The 14,805-nt window shown below is 40.6% G+C and overlaps 1 protein-coding gene across 3 annotated transcripts in view; it reads left to right on the forward strand.

Moving 5' to 3' along the window:
* The first annotated feature begins 224 nt into the window (after positions 1–224).
* Positions 225–14,805, forward strand: part of LOC111874699 (androgen-dependent TFPI-regulating protein) — a 16,026-nt gene continuing 1,445 nt past the window's right edge. The window contains exons 1-5 of one of the 3 annotated variants that reach the window (XM_023870419.1): positions 225–314; positions 5,880–6,061; positions 9,294–9,437; positions 11,331–11,548; positions 13,909–14,063. In XM_023870419.1, coding sequence (XP_023726187.1) covers positions 5,912–6,061; positions 9,294–9,437; positions 11,331–11,548; positions 13,909–14,063 — 667 coding nt within the window. In that variant the 5' untranslated portion in view covers positions 225–314; positions 5,880–5,911. Of the gene's footprint in view, positions 315–1,721; positions 1,829–5,879; positions 6,062–9,293; positions 9,438–11,330; positions 11,549–13,908; positions 14,064–14,805 lie in introns of those variants that run through there. The other 2 variants (XM_023870418.1, XM_023870417.2) reach the window with 2 other exon arrangements.

A 14,805-nucleotide genomic window follows, 5' to 3' on the forward strand; every position in this document is an offset into this window, starting at 1 on the left:
TCAGCAAACAAGGGTTATCGAATCAATGTAGGTCAGATTTTTTTTTATTTATTAAGCAATCAGAATCTACAATTCTATAAGCTAGTTTGCTGGCGTAAGAGCTGTGATGCTCTTTAATGACGTGGTGAGTCCCTTCCCCAGTGGGAGGTTCCTCATTAGTTTTCTTTTAGGTCAGCTGGCCAGTGTCTTCGGAGTCTTCGATTGTGCTGCGGTTCAACGAGTGGCTGTAGGATGTCGTTTGGGTGATTTGCTAGTTTGTTGTGGTGTGAGGTACTTTTCTCTCTAATGACGTCCTTGATGTATGGTATATTTAGGTCTGTATNGTATTCAACGCTTGGAGACTGTGGGATAATGTTATTATACAGTCTTACTCGTTGGCAATGCTCTCGCCTAAGCGTGAAGTTCACTTGGACAGATTTAGTCTCGTTTATTTTAATTTTCCATTTGCGTAGCCATGCTTGTATTTGGTTTAAGTGGTTTTGTAGGATACTGGTGGCCTTTGCTGGATCTGCATGGGTTGCTAGGTGGTGTTTTCATCGGTTGGTATGTCCGCCGTATATGGGAGGTATAAAATGTACATCAGATGAACAGGAAATGTAGCACTCATGGGAGAGAGACGAAAAAGTTATAAAATTTTAGTCGGGGAACCTGACGTGTAGAGACCATCTCGACCCAGAGGGGAGGTTCCAATAAAACTGGAAAATTGTAACTAGCTGAACAATGTCAACTTCTCAAGAGAGAAATTTTTGTACGCATTAGTTGAAACCTATTACGGCTGCTCGAATTAACTTTAGGTTACGTGAAACCGAAATTTCACTAACTACTTCGAATTTCGAACTCTTTAAAACTCGATTTTGTTTGTTTTAATTACAACATCTTATCTGTATGGACCCGAGATTTTATATGAATTGTTATATGGATGAATGTTAAACTTTGAGATAATAGTCATCGCAAGCCGTAACGGAGTTAAGCCACGTAAGTGCAGTCTATTTCAGCCACTGCTTTCACGTATTACAAATCTTTGTTTCACTGCTGCACGGCATTTCGGGAACCTGTGGTTTTCCGTTCGACGAAGACATTGAAACCGTTTATTTCTGTATGCATGGAATTTTATTTCTGAAGACTGAATTTTTACTTCTTATGAAATATCCTAATTTCGTTTGTCTTCGAGAAGAGCATGCTTTGCTCTTTTTTTTTCGTCACAGATCCATTTGTGTAATTAGCAGTTCCATTAGCCATGTTTCCTTATCCAAATTTCACTGCCATGAAGGAAGTGCAATTAGCAGTTCCATTAGCCATGTTTCCTTATCCAAATTTTACTGTCATGGAGGAAGTGCAAGTAGCAGTTCCATTAGCCATGTTTCCTTATCCAAATTTCACTGCCATGAAGGAAGTGCAATTAGCAGTTCCATTAGCCATGTTTCCTTATCCAAATTTCACTGCCATGAAGGAAGTGCAATTAGCAGTTCCACTAGCCATGTTTCCTTATCAAAATTTCACCGCCATGAAGGAGGAATAAAGGAACTATAGTCCCAGTGTTTCCACTAATGTTGTGATTTTGCAATACGTATCTTTCTGTTCTTGATACGATAATACACAGTCCCGGTATTTAAAGGTGTTTACTTACCGTAACATTATCAAGTATAGTTTTGCGTGTTACTGGTTCTGTATCTGAAACAAGTAAATTGGAAAAGTTTTAAAATGTAGCCATTGTCAGAACAATTCGCTTCCTGACATTAAGTCAAGGACGTCCACATTCCACCGTGACATGACGTTCAGTTGTGCTCTGTCTGCCGTCGCGATAGCTACTGCACTCCACTGACTCGAGGTAAAATTCTTTATTGCTTAAGCTTAGTTTATAACGTATAGTACGAGGTCTCTGAGTGTCTGAATAATTCGTAATTACATTGAAATATGTTTCAATATCGTTATCATGATAAAATAAACATGTATGACGCAAGGAACTAATAAATACTTGTAAGATTTGAGGCTTTCACGGCGGTGACTATGAAGAAAGCAGTNACTTGATGGTGTACCGCATTCCGTGGAAAGGTAAGGGTAAATTGTTCCTGTGCTTAACTAATTAAGCACTATTCCATGAAGAATATGCGGGAGTGGATGTATAGATCCAAGAGTTCTTGACATCGGCACTAGTTTGAGGTAAGTGGTCAGCTTCACACCCCGGTCGCTTTCCCCTTGAGGAAAGAGCCCCTGATACCCGTTGGATGGGAGGCTGGTTGGACCCCAGAACCGGTCTGGACGACGTGAAGACGAGAAAAATCTCGTCTCTACAGGTAACCGTACCCTGACCTCTCGGTGTCCAGTCGGTAGCCAGTCGCTACACCGACTGCGTTCCGTGGAAATTTAGTAGTTAATTACTTAGCTGGATAATAAGCTTCTCCAAAGTAAACAACCATAAAGTTCATTATAAATGCTACTAAAGACCACATCCCGAGCCAGTTATATATAGACTATACTTCCAAAATCTTCTCGCATAAGATTAATTTTAATATTATCCTGCCAAAGCCTAGGTCTCTCATATGATTTCTTTCTATTAGGTTCTCCAACTAATTTTTCCGTTCATGCTTCGTAAATTAATCATCCTAACAGTCCAAGTAAGGTTGTTCGTGTGACATTTCGTGTCGTGGTATCATTTTATTTGCAAGTTCCCACGAAAATACTTGTAGATCACGTGGGAGGCCTAGAAAGATATTGAAGTGCCCATAATAGCCGTGAAAATCACACAGCCTTCTATTTAGTAAGTTCAAAACCTCTTCCTTTGTTGACAATTATGATTATTTAGCAATTTGGCGACGCTTTCTCAACTGCATTGATTAGATACGTATTTTCGAATGGCAGAATGAATGCGAGTGATGAATTGAAGAACACGTGAGAAGAAACAATCTGTTATATTTTAAGGTATTTTCCAACGTTTTCCTGGAATTGCTGTGGAAATTCACGAAAAGTGGCATGTGATACACCCAGTTTCCAGATCTAAATTCGAAACCAGGATCTCCTTAATTACAAGATGATAATAATAATAAGGGACCAGGATAGCGCAGTCGGTATAGCGATTGGCTATGGGCCGGACAGATTTCGAGTCCCGGTAGGATAAAAATTTTCTCTTCTCCACGTCGTCCAGGCCGGCACTGGGGCCCACCTACCCTCCTACCCAATGGGTACCGGGGGTAAAGCGGCAGGGGCGTGAAGCTGATTACTCACCTCCTACTAATGCCGAGGTAAAGAAAATGTGGATCTATACATCCACTCCTCCATACTCCTTCACAGCGTAGTGCTTAATTAGATAAGCACAGACAACTTTACCTTTTACCAATAGTTCAATTGCGACTTTCAGGTTTTCCTGGTAGTAACGGTGACCGGAGCGTGAAGGTGACCACCTATCTTTATCAAGTGACGGGTTAATGAATGTGTGTAAATTATTTCCGTGCCTCGTTGAAACTTTATTGCAAGGTACATAATCACGGAGATAGCACCTAATTTTAATATGAGATACGATAATTGAATACTTGCGTAACCACTAGAAGAAGTTTGCCTTTGGAAATGGAAGGTAATGCAATTAGTCAACGTTACTAAGTAAAAGTATTTGGTTTGACGAAATGAAAACAAGGTTCTAGATAGGCTTCTGCTACAGGATGTGCAGTTTATCATTAGACCGGTTTCAGCAGCAAACACGGCACCCTTCTCGCAAGGACCCGCTTCAGTAGCCGATAATTCACGACCCACTGTGGAGCTGTCGTTTAAATAAACATATTTCTTAGAAGAGGCACGCAGTGACAACACTCTGCTTCTAAGGATACCTCACATGAATTTTATCTTATGTTACTTAGCAGTTAACTCAATTATGTAAAAGTAAAGCTAGCCCTGTAACAGGCCATGAAGGCCCATAGGATTGTGAGACGTTGATGTTCCCACATTATCTAGACAATCGGCTCAAAGATGGCGGTAAGGTTGTCAGCCTTACGCGTCGGCCGCGCTTTACTCCCCAGGAAAATTATTTNCGGAAGGATTAGATCAGCTGAAAAAAATCCAATGACCTCATCGGGACTTGAACCCGCGATCTTCCGGTTTGTAGCATAGTGCCTCAACTAACTACTCTACTGCGTGCCCCAACTCAATTATGTAGGCATTTTTTTATTGCTAGTGGGGTGGGACTGAGTCCATTGTATTGCGGCCACTTCTGGCCTAGAGTACCAGCCCCAGATGATAGGTGAGGGTGATTGTGGGGCAATTGGTGGAATGAAGATTGGCAGGGGAAACTGAAGTACTCGGAGAAAAGCTGTCACAGCGCCACTTTGTCCACCAAAAATCCCACTTCACCAGACCCGGGATCAAACCTGGGCCTCCGCGGTGGGAAGCCAGCGACTAACCGCTTGAGTTATGGCGCGGCCTTATATAGGCATTTAATTCAATTTCAGTAGAATTTAATTTCCGAAACTAAAAAAAACAAAACTCCGTGGTTTTAGTTCTCAAGCGAACTATACCGACCGAGCGAACGCCGCTTGTCAGTGAAGTTAGTGCCAACACTAGGGGATAGAGGGTATTGCGTGGTGAGCGCAACGAATCCCAATGGCCTTTAATTTCGGTTTTCTAGATCGGTGCCGCTATTTCCCTGAAATAGCACCTCAATTATCATTTAATTTCCGATTCACAATGAATTGCGAAACTGTATTATTAAATGCATTTGGAACTGTTACAAACAAGACATGGGTTTCAGTTCGAGGGATAAAAGCTGTTTAAAAATTGGTAGATAAATCCGAATTCTAATATCAAAGTTAGCTACTAAGCTTTCTCTTTTGCAGGAAGATATCTCTTGCACATCACAGAGAGATATTCTGGTATGGAATGATTTTTATTCTCAAAACTTCACCACAATTATTTGTTTACATTATTTCTCAAGAGACCGTACCTGTCACACTGGTAGTTAAAATGACATTTTAATACTGATAAAAGATTGTAAAGCACAATTCAAAGAATTTGATTTGTTTCATCCTGGTCCGTCACACTAACAATTAAAAAGACAAAACAACTCCGTCCAGTGTGACTATTTAAGTTTTACTACTTGAAAACTTAGCACCCTTACATGTTCCGAGTTTTACGCATCATCTGCAGAGGGAACATCGATACTTATTTGGAAACTACTATCACAATAGGTGTTCTGAATGCTAAATTACATACACACACTGCCTGGAATACACAATATACATAAGATCCTATTTTTCACAATCACAGTATCTTTCTTGGTTAAAGTTTTTAAATTTTTAAAAGTTTGTTGTTTAAGATAAAATTTATAAACCAAGTAGGTTCGTGTCACTTCTCCTATCTTCTTTCTTGAAAATAACACAGCAAACCACGAACAAACACGGACAACGCTAAGAATCTCCTTCTCAAGATAGACAGACGGCACAATTTCAGCCCCCTTCAAGAAAGAAACTATACCGACCGAGCGACCGCCGCTTGTGGGCGAAGTTATTGCCAACTTCTGCGGATAGAGGGTGTCACATGGTCAGCTCAACGGATCCCCACGGCCGTTAATCTCGGTTTTCTAGACCGGAGCCGCTATTTCCTTCAAAGTGCTCCTCAATTATCCTGATGAGGCTGAATAGACCTCATTCCTAAGAAAATCTGGCAGCGCTGGGAATCGAACCCGGAACCTCTGGAACTCTGACCACTATACCACAGAGTCGGTCTCGCATACGTACTAGGGACAGGAAATACCATGACAGTGGTTGACTCCTTCGGGTCTAATTTTTTTACTCCTACAATAGCGTAATTCAAATGCGTTATATTTATTTTAATTATCGTTGTGTGCCTAGTGCTATAGCGACGGTAATGGGAGTGATTTTCTTTCACTGCTCTAGACATGCGGTGCTTCTGAACGGTTTCCTTCAAGATGCGACTAGAAGCGTTTCACCTGCTGGCGACCTTACACCACATTTACGCCATTGTACATCTACTGTCCGTGAACTACGCGGGCGCCACTGACTCGTTCGTTCTTGCCATGAGGGATTTGGGCTTACGGTACCTGACGACGTGGAACCTGGTAAGTAAGGCCCTCATATTACCACTACAACTAGAATCTGCCAATGACATGCACCTCTCTGGTAAGAGACATGTAAAAAGGTAAAGTTGTCCCTGTGCTCAAGTATTTAACCACTACGACTTTAGGACGTATAAGGGAGTGGATTTATAGATCCATATTTTCTTGAACTCGACACCAGTTGGAGGAGAGTGATCAGGTTCACACCCCTGCCGCTTTACCCCCCGGCGAAAGAGCCCCCGGTACCAATTGAATAGGAGGCTTGATGGGCCTCAGAGCCGGTCTGGACGTTGTGAAGAAAATTCTTGACTCTACCGGGAATCGAACTTCAAAGCCTCGGTCGTTCAGCCCGTAGCAAGTCGCTATACCGACTGCGCTATCCCGGCTCCTGGTAAGGGACATGTCCTCACAATTACTGACTTTTTGGAAATTATCTATTGTCCTATTCTCATTTGAAGAACAACATTTTGGAGAATTACGGGGTTCTTGGACTTTTCCATCGTCTGGAATTCTAGGAAATAGGAAACACGACGTTTCGGAAAGAGATCCAGTTCCCGAAACGTCGTGTTTCCTGTTTCCTAGAATTCCGGATGATGGAAAAAGTCCAAAAACCCAGTAATTCTATGTGTTATCCACCATCGTCAGAACCCTTTAGAATCTACATGCATTTTGGAGACTACACTATGTCTCCCTTCTCAGATAGAAGCCTACCCTGTTGGAACCAATCGAAAGAGCCAGACCATCTCTCCGGAAATGTTCTCACGTTTGTGTAACCATGACAAATCTAATAAACGAAAGTACAAGTAATTATGTTATATAGCGATTTGTAATCTGTATCCCTGGGCTCCGAACCATGTAAGTATGGTTCCATTCGCAAGCATAGTGAAGTGATTTTTCTTTCCACCATAAGGTCCATACCTGTTCTGGGGCCCACCCAGCCTCCTATACAGTGGGTACCGGGTGTAAAGCAGCAAGGGCGTAAGGCTGGCCTGTCTCACATCCATCTAGTGCATAGGGTAAGAATTGTGGAGCTATACCTCAACTCCTCCATACGTCAATGCGTGGCGCTTAATTAATTAAGTCCATGGATAACTTAATATCATTTATTATACGAGATGTTATCTGGTAGGTTCTTGTGCCTAATTCAATTTCTGCGTCTGTTTAGTTCTATGCACTTACAGTGCAAACCGTGATTTCGCCTCAGATATTTCCGTACTGCAAATTATAGCGGTTACTGAAAATTTCATTCTTGTTTGACTGGGTTCTGAAGTGCTAGAATTTATTGTAAGTTTATGGAACACTGAAACTTGGCTCAAATACCAACAGAGCGTGGATTTTCCTCAGGACACAATTCTTGCAGAAAAGTCACATCTTAAATGACAATTCTACGGTCACTTTCTAGAGAGCGAAGAAGAAGAAGAAAAAAGACTGTCTTATTTTCAAGCTACGTATTTGATCTCACAAGGATTTACATACTTGATCTCTTAAACGACAATTTATTTATACGTTACTTAAGGCTATACGGGTTGAAACCGTAAGGTGCTGACAAACTTTGTGCGTATGGAAACAAGAAAAAGTGTCCGGAAACATTTAATTTCTTAGTTATAACCTGAAGTAATGTAAGATCATGCTCCGGCCCATTTTAGCCATGCTGTGCGAGATGTTCTCAATTCATGGTCAATGGAGAGGCAGAGGAGGACCTTATCTGTGGGGACACCCTAGACCCCTTGTGTATGCAGCTCTTGTTGACAACGAAGAGACACCCCACCACAGCATTATGGATGCCTGTCAGGCTATCTGCAACTGGCCCGGCATCTCTGAACAGATGCGGCGGTCCATGATGAGACGTGTAGGGGCATGAATCGAATCTCATGGGGGTTATTTTGAGCACTGACTACAAATGTACTCTTTCAGTTATAATTCACAAACTAAATGCTTCCGGACACATGTTGATATGAACATTATTTCCTGTTCCACCAAACGTGGAACTCGTCCCAAAAGTTTACCCACACCTCTCAGTTATAATCTGTATACCAATTACATCGGCAGCGGCAGAGGCAGCGGCAGCGACGATGGTTGAGGCATTATGCTAGAAGCCGGAAGGTCGGGGGTTCAATCCCCGATGTTATTGGACTTTTTAATTCACCTAATGCTTCCGGCCACACTATGTTCCTTGGATTGACTCAGCCTCTAACAGAAATGAGTACCAGGAGGGCCGGAGCGTAAGGCCGCCATCTGTGAGCCGATTGTCTAGAAAATGTGGGAACCTCGACGTCTCACAACCCTATGGGCCTCCACTGCCTGTCACAGGGTTAACTTTATGTGTACCTTTACATCAAATATAACACACTGGCTCAGATCTGAGGATGATTACGGGCTTAATTTTGAAAGGAGATTGTGATCTGCCAGATGAATTCACTGAGAATTGGTCTGAAGGACTTGAAAAAAAATGCAGACATTGTTTGCCGGATTAGACGACTTCCAGATTTCAATCTCTTACGTCTAATTAGTAGTCAAGACTGATTATCTCCGAGTTAAACCTATGTTATTGATTTCAAACAGCCCTGAATCGGATGATATCAATACCGGTATTCCTTTTGAGGAATATATCGCTTATTTATATTTGTCTTGCAGCAGACAGATATACAGTCCATGTGTGTGTCTGTAACTGACAGTCAGGATGATTCTGAAACTGACAATAAAATCAGGAAAACAGCAAATATCTTCTGAAATAAGCGACTTTTCAAGGCAGAATACTTATGCAACTAGTTCAAGTTTAGGCATCAGTTGTGTACAGCATATTGCAAGACCCTCAAGGCTGTTCTCTGCATATTTTAAATAATGACCCTCGTTGTAACCCGGATAGGCCAGTTTATTGCATCACAAGATTGCGCAATAGGGAGAAAACTTCGTTGAATTTGTTGACGATAATGACTGGCTTCTCTTAAGTGGTGCATAATCTGAGTTAAATTTTCTCTTATTTCAGAATCAAGTGTTAATTACTGTTATCAATGAATTCATAATTGAATCATATTCTAAGCCAAATCAGTATACTTCACCTTTTTTGTAACTTATTTTTCTATGATTCGCTTTAATATTATCTTCTCATCTCCGCCTGAATGATCTCGATTCAAAGAGCTTACCAAATTATTTTTACCTTTATTTTTTTGTCAAATAATTGTTTATTGTTGGTAAATGCCAAAATATGTGTGACTAGCAGACGGCTTGCTTTCAGATAATGCAGAGCACGTACTTCGGGGCCTGCACTGGAGAGTATGTCCTGCGTGCCATGGCGAGGGACAGGTCCTCACAGTTCCTCAAGACGTGGCAGGAGCTGAGGGAGACAACCTTCCAGGCTCTTATATTTCCTATGGGACTGGTAAATGATATATTTTCTTATTTCTTATACTGCTATCTTATTTGCTTATTAATTTCTTGATAACATATTGTCGGTGAAAGATACAAAACTCCCTTTTGGAGAATCTCTGGTTCGATTCACAGTCTGATCTGGCTGTAGAATATTCTATGGCTGTTATTTCCGTTTCTATATTTTAACTGGATTCAGCGCAATTCAAAATTCGTTGCGTATGATAACGGTACCGTCTGTAACCGGAAACAGTTCAATGATTCTGCCTCAGTTAATGGGTCAGGCAACGAAAGCAACTGAAATCGTAATATATATTTATTTATCTCTCCGTTTCCTTTTCTTTTCTTTCATCTTGTTTCTCTTACGTCCTTCAAACAGATTGATAAGCTCCGAAATTCCAAATGTCTCCCTATCATTTTGTTATCATTTCTCTAACCCATTTGCATTTTTATCCACTTCTTATCTTTGTTTTCCCAAAAATTTCAAATACTTTAATGTTTCTATTTCAGTATAATGGTTTCCGTTAATTATTTTACAGATTTCCCAGCAAAACTAAAGAGTTTATTTCTGTTTCTTGTAATTGGGTTTTCTAGATGTTGCTAAAATCTTCATAATTCGATGAAGGTGTCTGCTATCTGTTACAAAACTACCGTATTTTTAAAGACCACAGGGCGAAACACATATGTACCGGAATTGTTAATGAAATGTGGTATAGAGTGCTCTGAAGTTGTGAAATATTTCATTTTAAACTTTTGTAGTTAGGACCTCTCTTTTAGATCTCTTATGATGGAAGGAATCACTCGTGCGTAATTAAAATTACGTGCCTACGTTAATTATTTTGATACTCTGTGAGATATTTTGTAAAATTACCTAGGTGACTATTTAATAACTTTTCAGATAAAATAATTACAGGCGTGGCATTGCATGTGATACCGCATAAAGTAATACAATAGGTAAGAAATATAATTTTCAATGTGATAGAAAGAAACTTTCCACATATGAGAGATGATTCTATGTTTTCATTACAAATTATATTTAAATTGAACTTAAGGAAACTTTAGTGTTTTCACTACACTCCATCTACTAAATGTTTTAAGCTTACAGACTTACTATAAAAAAGCAGTTTGAATCAGTCTGCGTTATACGTTGTGAAGACAATCTTACAGAAGGAAAGTCTCCTGTAAGCAAGTTTGAATTTTTCACCGGCGTGTGAATACCGGAAGATGCTGAAAATAAAATCTAGTAAATTTGTCATGGCGACGTGACGCTCTGCGTCGCCAAGTGATGATGATACATCCTCTCGTTCCAACAGCAGATCGAATATACCAAGTAGAAAATCAAGTACGAAAGTAACAACCATCCCTGTCGAAACCTTCATAAAACTAAATTTATAAGAGTTTGGAAATTGGTACATCTTCTCAATTCATATAGAAATCTGTTCTCGCTTAAGGAACTCTTCACGTACGTTTTTGACCTCCTCTGTGGTCTATTGGTCAGAGTTCCTGGCTACAGATCCAGAGGTCCCGGGTTCGATTCCCGGCGCCACCAGATTTTCTGAGAAGTAATGTGTCTGGAATAGGTCCCCTCAGCCTCGTGAGGATAATTGAGGAGCTATTTCAAGGAAATAGCCGCTTCGGTCTAGAAAATCGAGATTAACTGCCTTGGGAATCCGTTGCGTTGACCACGTGACACCCTCAATCCGCTAAATTTGGCACTAAATTCGCCGACAAGTTTCGGTCGCTCGGTCGGTATGGTTCACTTGCGGACTAAAACCACGGAGTTTGTTCTTATTTTCTTTTGTTTTACGTACGTTTATATCACGCGACGAATGACAGTAAACCCATATTAGTTGCTAATAATTCTAAGCTGAATACATGCTTGACTCACCATTGTTGACAATTGCAGGTTGTGTTCTCAGTGTTCTGGACGTTGTACAAATACGATCGAAGTCTGGTGTACCCTGAGATCGTAGACGAGTACGTGGCGCCTCACGTGAACCACATGATGCATACCAACGTGGGTGTGGTCGTGGGCCTGGAGATTCTCCTCAGGCCACATTACTACTGCAACAGGAACAGACACCTCGCGATGCTGCGGTTCTTCTCCTGCACCTACCTCACCTGGTCAGTAGAAAATAGCGCGTCATAATTAGAGATAATAAATTGCTGGGGCTTTTGTTATGGCTCTGGTGAACCTTCGAGTTCCATACAAACCGAGGTCATCCTGTATCGCCAACGCGAGATACAAATTTCAAATATTGACTCAGCGACCAGCTGTCTCTACAAGATACTTGTGATTTTTCGTACTTCCTCCGGATAAACTATGGTATTTTATGTCCATGGTTTATGCTGACCGTCTTACAGTGTATACACTTTTTCACCTTATTCTTCACTTCCACACTACATGTTTCAGCACTAATGTGCCATCCTCAGGTGTCTTTATGCACGTTAAACTATTGTACTGCATGCCATGATGTCTTCATTCTAAAATGACTAAAATCTGTATTCGTCATATATGTCGATGAATTCTAAATAATAAAACTTTTCAGGATTCTTCCTACGTCGCACTCAAACACGCATAAAGACACCTAAAGATGGCACATTAGTGCTGAAACATGTAGTGTGGAAGTGAAGAATAAGGTGAAAAAGTGTATACACTGTAAGACGGTCAGCATAAACCATGGACATGAATCAGTGTAACAGGACGCTAAAATATAACATGGTATTTTATCTTAAATAGGCCACGACTACATTCTTGGACATTATTTATAATTTACAGTCCAATATTATCCTTTAATTCAAATCTACATAAAGAGTGCAGTTGAGAATGGGTTGTTAAACAATCAACAAACAAGGAATTTCCTGTTCTGCTATATTAGCCCTACTCTTGGTACTGAACTCAAGAAATCTACGTCCAATCCTAACGTCTTCTATTTCAATTATCTTCTAAGATGTGCTCATTTGGTTACTGTTCTAATTTCGGTCATTTTTTTTAGGAAACGGCTCTAAAGTTTATACAAACAAACAAAACAAACTCCGTAGTCTGTAGTCCGCAAGAGAACAATACCGACCGAGCGACCGCCCCTTGTTGGCGAAGTTAGTGCCAAATTTTGCGGATAGAGGGTGTAACGTGGTCAGCGCAACGGATCCTCACCGCTTTTAATTTAGGTTTTCTAGACCGAAGCCGCTATTTCCTTGAAATAGCTTCTCAATTATCCTCACGAGGCTGAGTGAACCCCGTTCCAGACCCACTACTTCTCAGAAAATCTGGTAGGGCCGGGAATGGAACCCAAGACCGCTGGATCTGCAGGCAGGAACTCCAAACAATTTAGTGTAGCGATCAAGCCCTACATTAGTTTCGCAGGTATACTGGGTTACAACCTCGTTCGGGTTTTCTTGACTAATTTTCCGAAGTCTTCCTTTTCCAGGAGAATGTCAGAACACAAACTTGTTTTGTCACTGATGTTACATTCAAAAACCTCCACTGATGGACATTTTTTATCCAAGTCTACGCTATATAAGTTCTGAAACTGAAAGAGCGTCTTTCGTTAAGTAATCTTTGTTACTTCTATTCTCACAGCTGGTTTGCGGCTTGGTTAAGTTTATTGCAAGATCTTATCACAGACGTCTGCCATTAGAACTCAAAGGTTACACCATGGTATCTCGTAAAATTCATCGCGCATGCGCTCTCTACAAAGCATTATGCTTCAATTTGCGGTCTAACCCTATAGTACAATATTATATTTAAGCATCCTGTTGCACTCCATACGATAAATGATATAAACTCCGTCTCAAGTGCAACCAATATATTTTTGTGTCTTTGATCTTGCTCCCTACACTACATGTACAATATGTACTATAGTACAATATTAACCGTATATAATTACTTGTCTCTCCTTGTACAATAAAATGTTACTAAACAGGTTCATTCACACAAACGGCACGTTTAGTCGATACGATATGGGTGGGAAATTAAGAAATGTCATCCATGTAAAATTTAAATTCATTTAAAGTGTCCTGTGTAAAAAAAAAGGACACAGAAAGCTGCAAACAACTGAGGTAAACCCTTCCAATACTAAGGACGAGCTAGAAATATTCAACTTATTACTTTATTCTGCTTTGAGGTTGCAAGGTTTACTAACATTATCAATGAAATGAAAGTGTCACGTTAAAAATCACGACCTAATTATTTGTGGTGTATCAGTCATGGAAACTTTTAATTACTATAGAGAAATAAAAAGGGTTTTTTTGTTTTATTTTCTAATTTTCTGAATTTAGAATGTTATCTAAATTGAAATTAAAATTGCAGTTGCTACCTCATATAAAACTCACTGCGGCTCCATTACAAAGATTAATCGATTAATGTTGTTCAAAGAAATACTCTTTGCCTCTTCTGAGAAATGTACATTCATTTGTTAAAGAAGTCAACATTGAAAAGGTCAAATCGTCAGATCCCCAGCTAGTTCAACTGTGTACTGTTGCAGCTATTTCTACACGTACTGGTCCCAAGGAATTTGGCTGTATCCGCTCTACCAACATCTTAGCTGGACCCAGCGGATAGTGACGAGCATTCTTATCACGTTCATTGTACCCAGCGCCTGCTATCTGCTGGGAGAGGTGATCGCCAATGCGCTATGGGGTGAGACATTCCCTTGCCATGCAAGGGCAGTGAAAATGAAAGCATTGGATATAATTAAAAATAATCTTAGTAAAATATCATCATTGGCAAAACAGCCCTTTTTGAGCCATAGCCTTCCTTAGAAGATTATTCCAGGTTGTATTAGGTTTTCACTTCTTGCACAATATTTCTTTACATCGCAAGGTCGTCAGCCTTGCATCCAACCCCAAACCTGGAGAACCAGGTCTCTGTATTTACGTCCTCCAGTGACAGGGTGGTTCAGTTATACCCCCAGGCACCGGGTTTCATTTTCGTCGTCTTGTACGATTCGCAGGGCTAGTCCGCCTCCACACGAGGTTTCGGTGAAACATAATTTACGGATATTTTAAAGTATACACCGACAATTCCAAGACAATTTTTTCCATCGTGAAACTAGAATTAAACTTCTGATTATGATCTTCCGAGTTTCAACACCGTGTAATTATTTTAGGTGGTTGCCAATGGTTCGGAGTAGTAAGCGGTTTCCAACTTAAAATCTCGTATAAAAGTAAACTGCCTTACTCTGAAGTTCTGCTACCTACGGGAACAGAGTTGAAGCACCCGGCTTAGGATTAAGGCTGTGATACTAAGCTAACTGACAGGGCCTATCACACGCCTCTGGAGATTATGGTCGAACATAATTTTTTTCATCGCTAGTGTGGTGGGACTAAGTCTCTTGTACTGCGGCCACTTCTGGCCTATTGTACCAGCCCCAGATGACAGG

This window comes from Cryptotermes secundus, unplaced genomic scaffold, assembly GCF_002891405.2.
Source record: "Cryptotermes secundus unplaced genomic scaffold, Csec_1.0 scaffold285, whole genome shotgun sequence".
NCBI classification, from domain to species: domain Eukaryota; kingdom Metazoa; phylum Arthropoda; class Insecta; order Blattodea; family Kalotermitidae; genus Cryptotermes; species Cryptotermes secundus.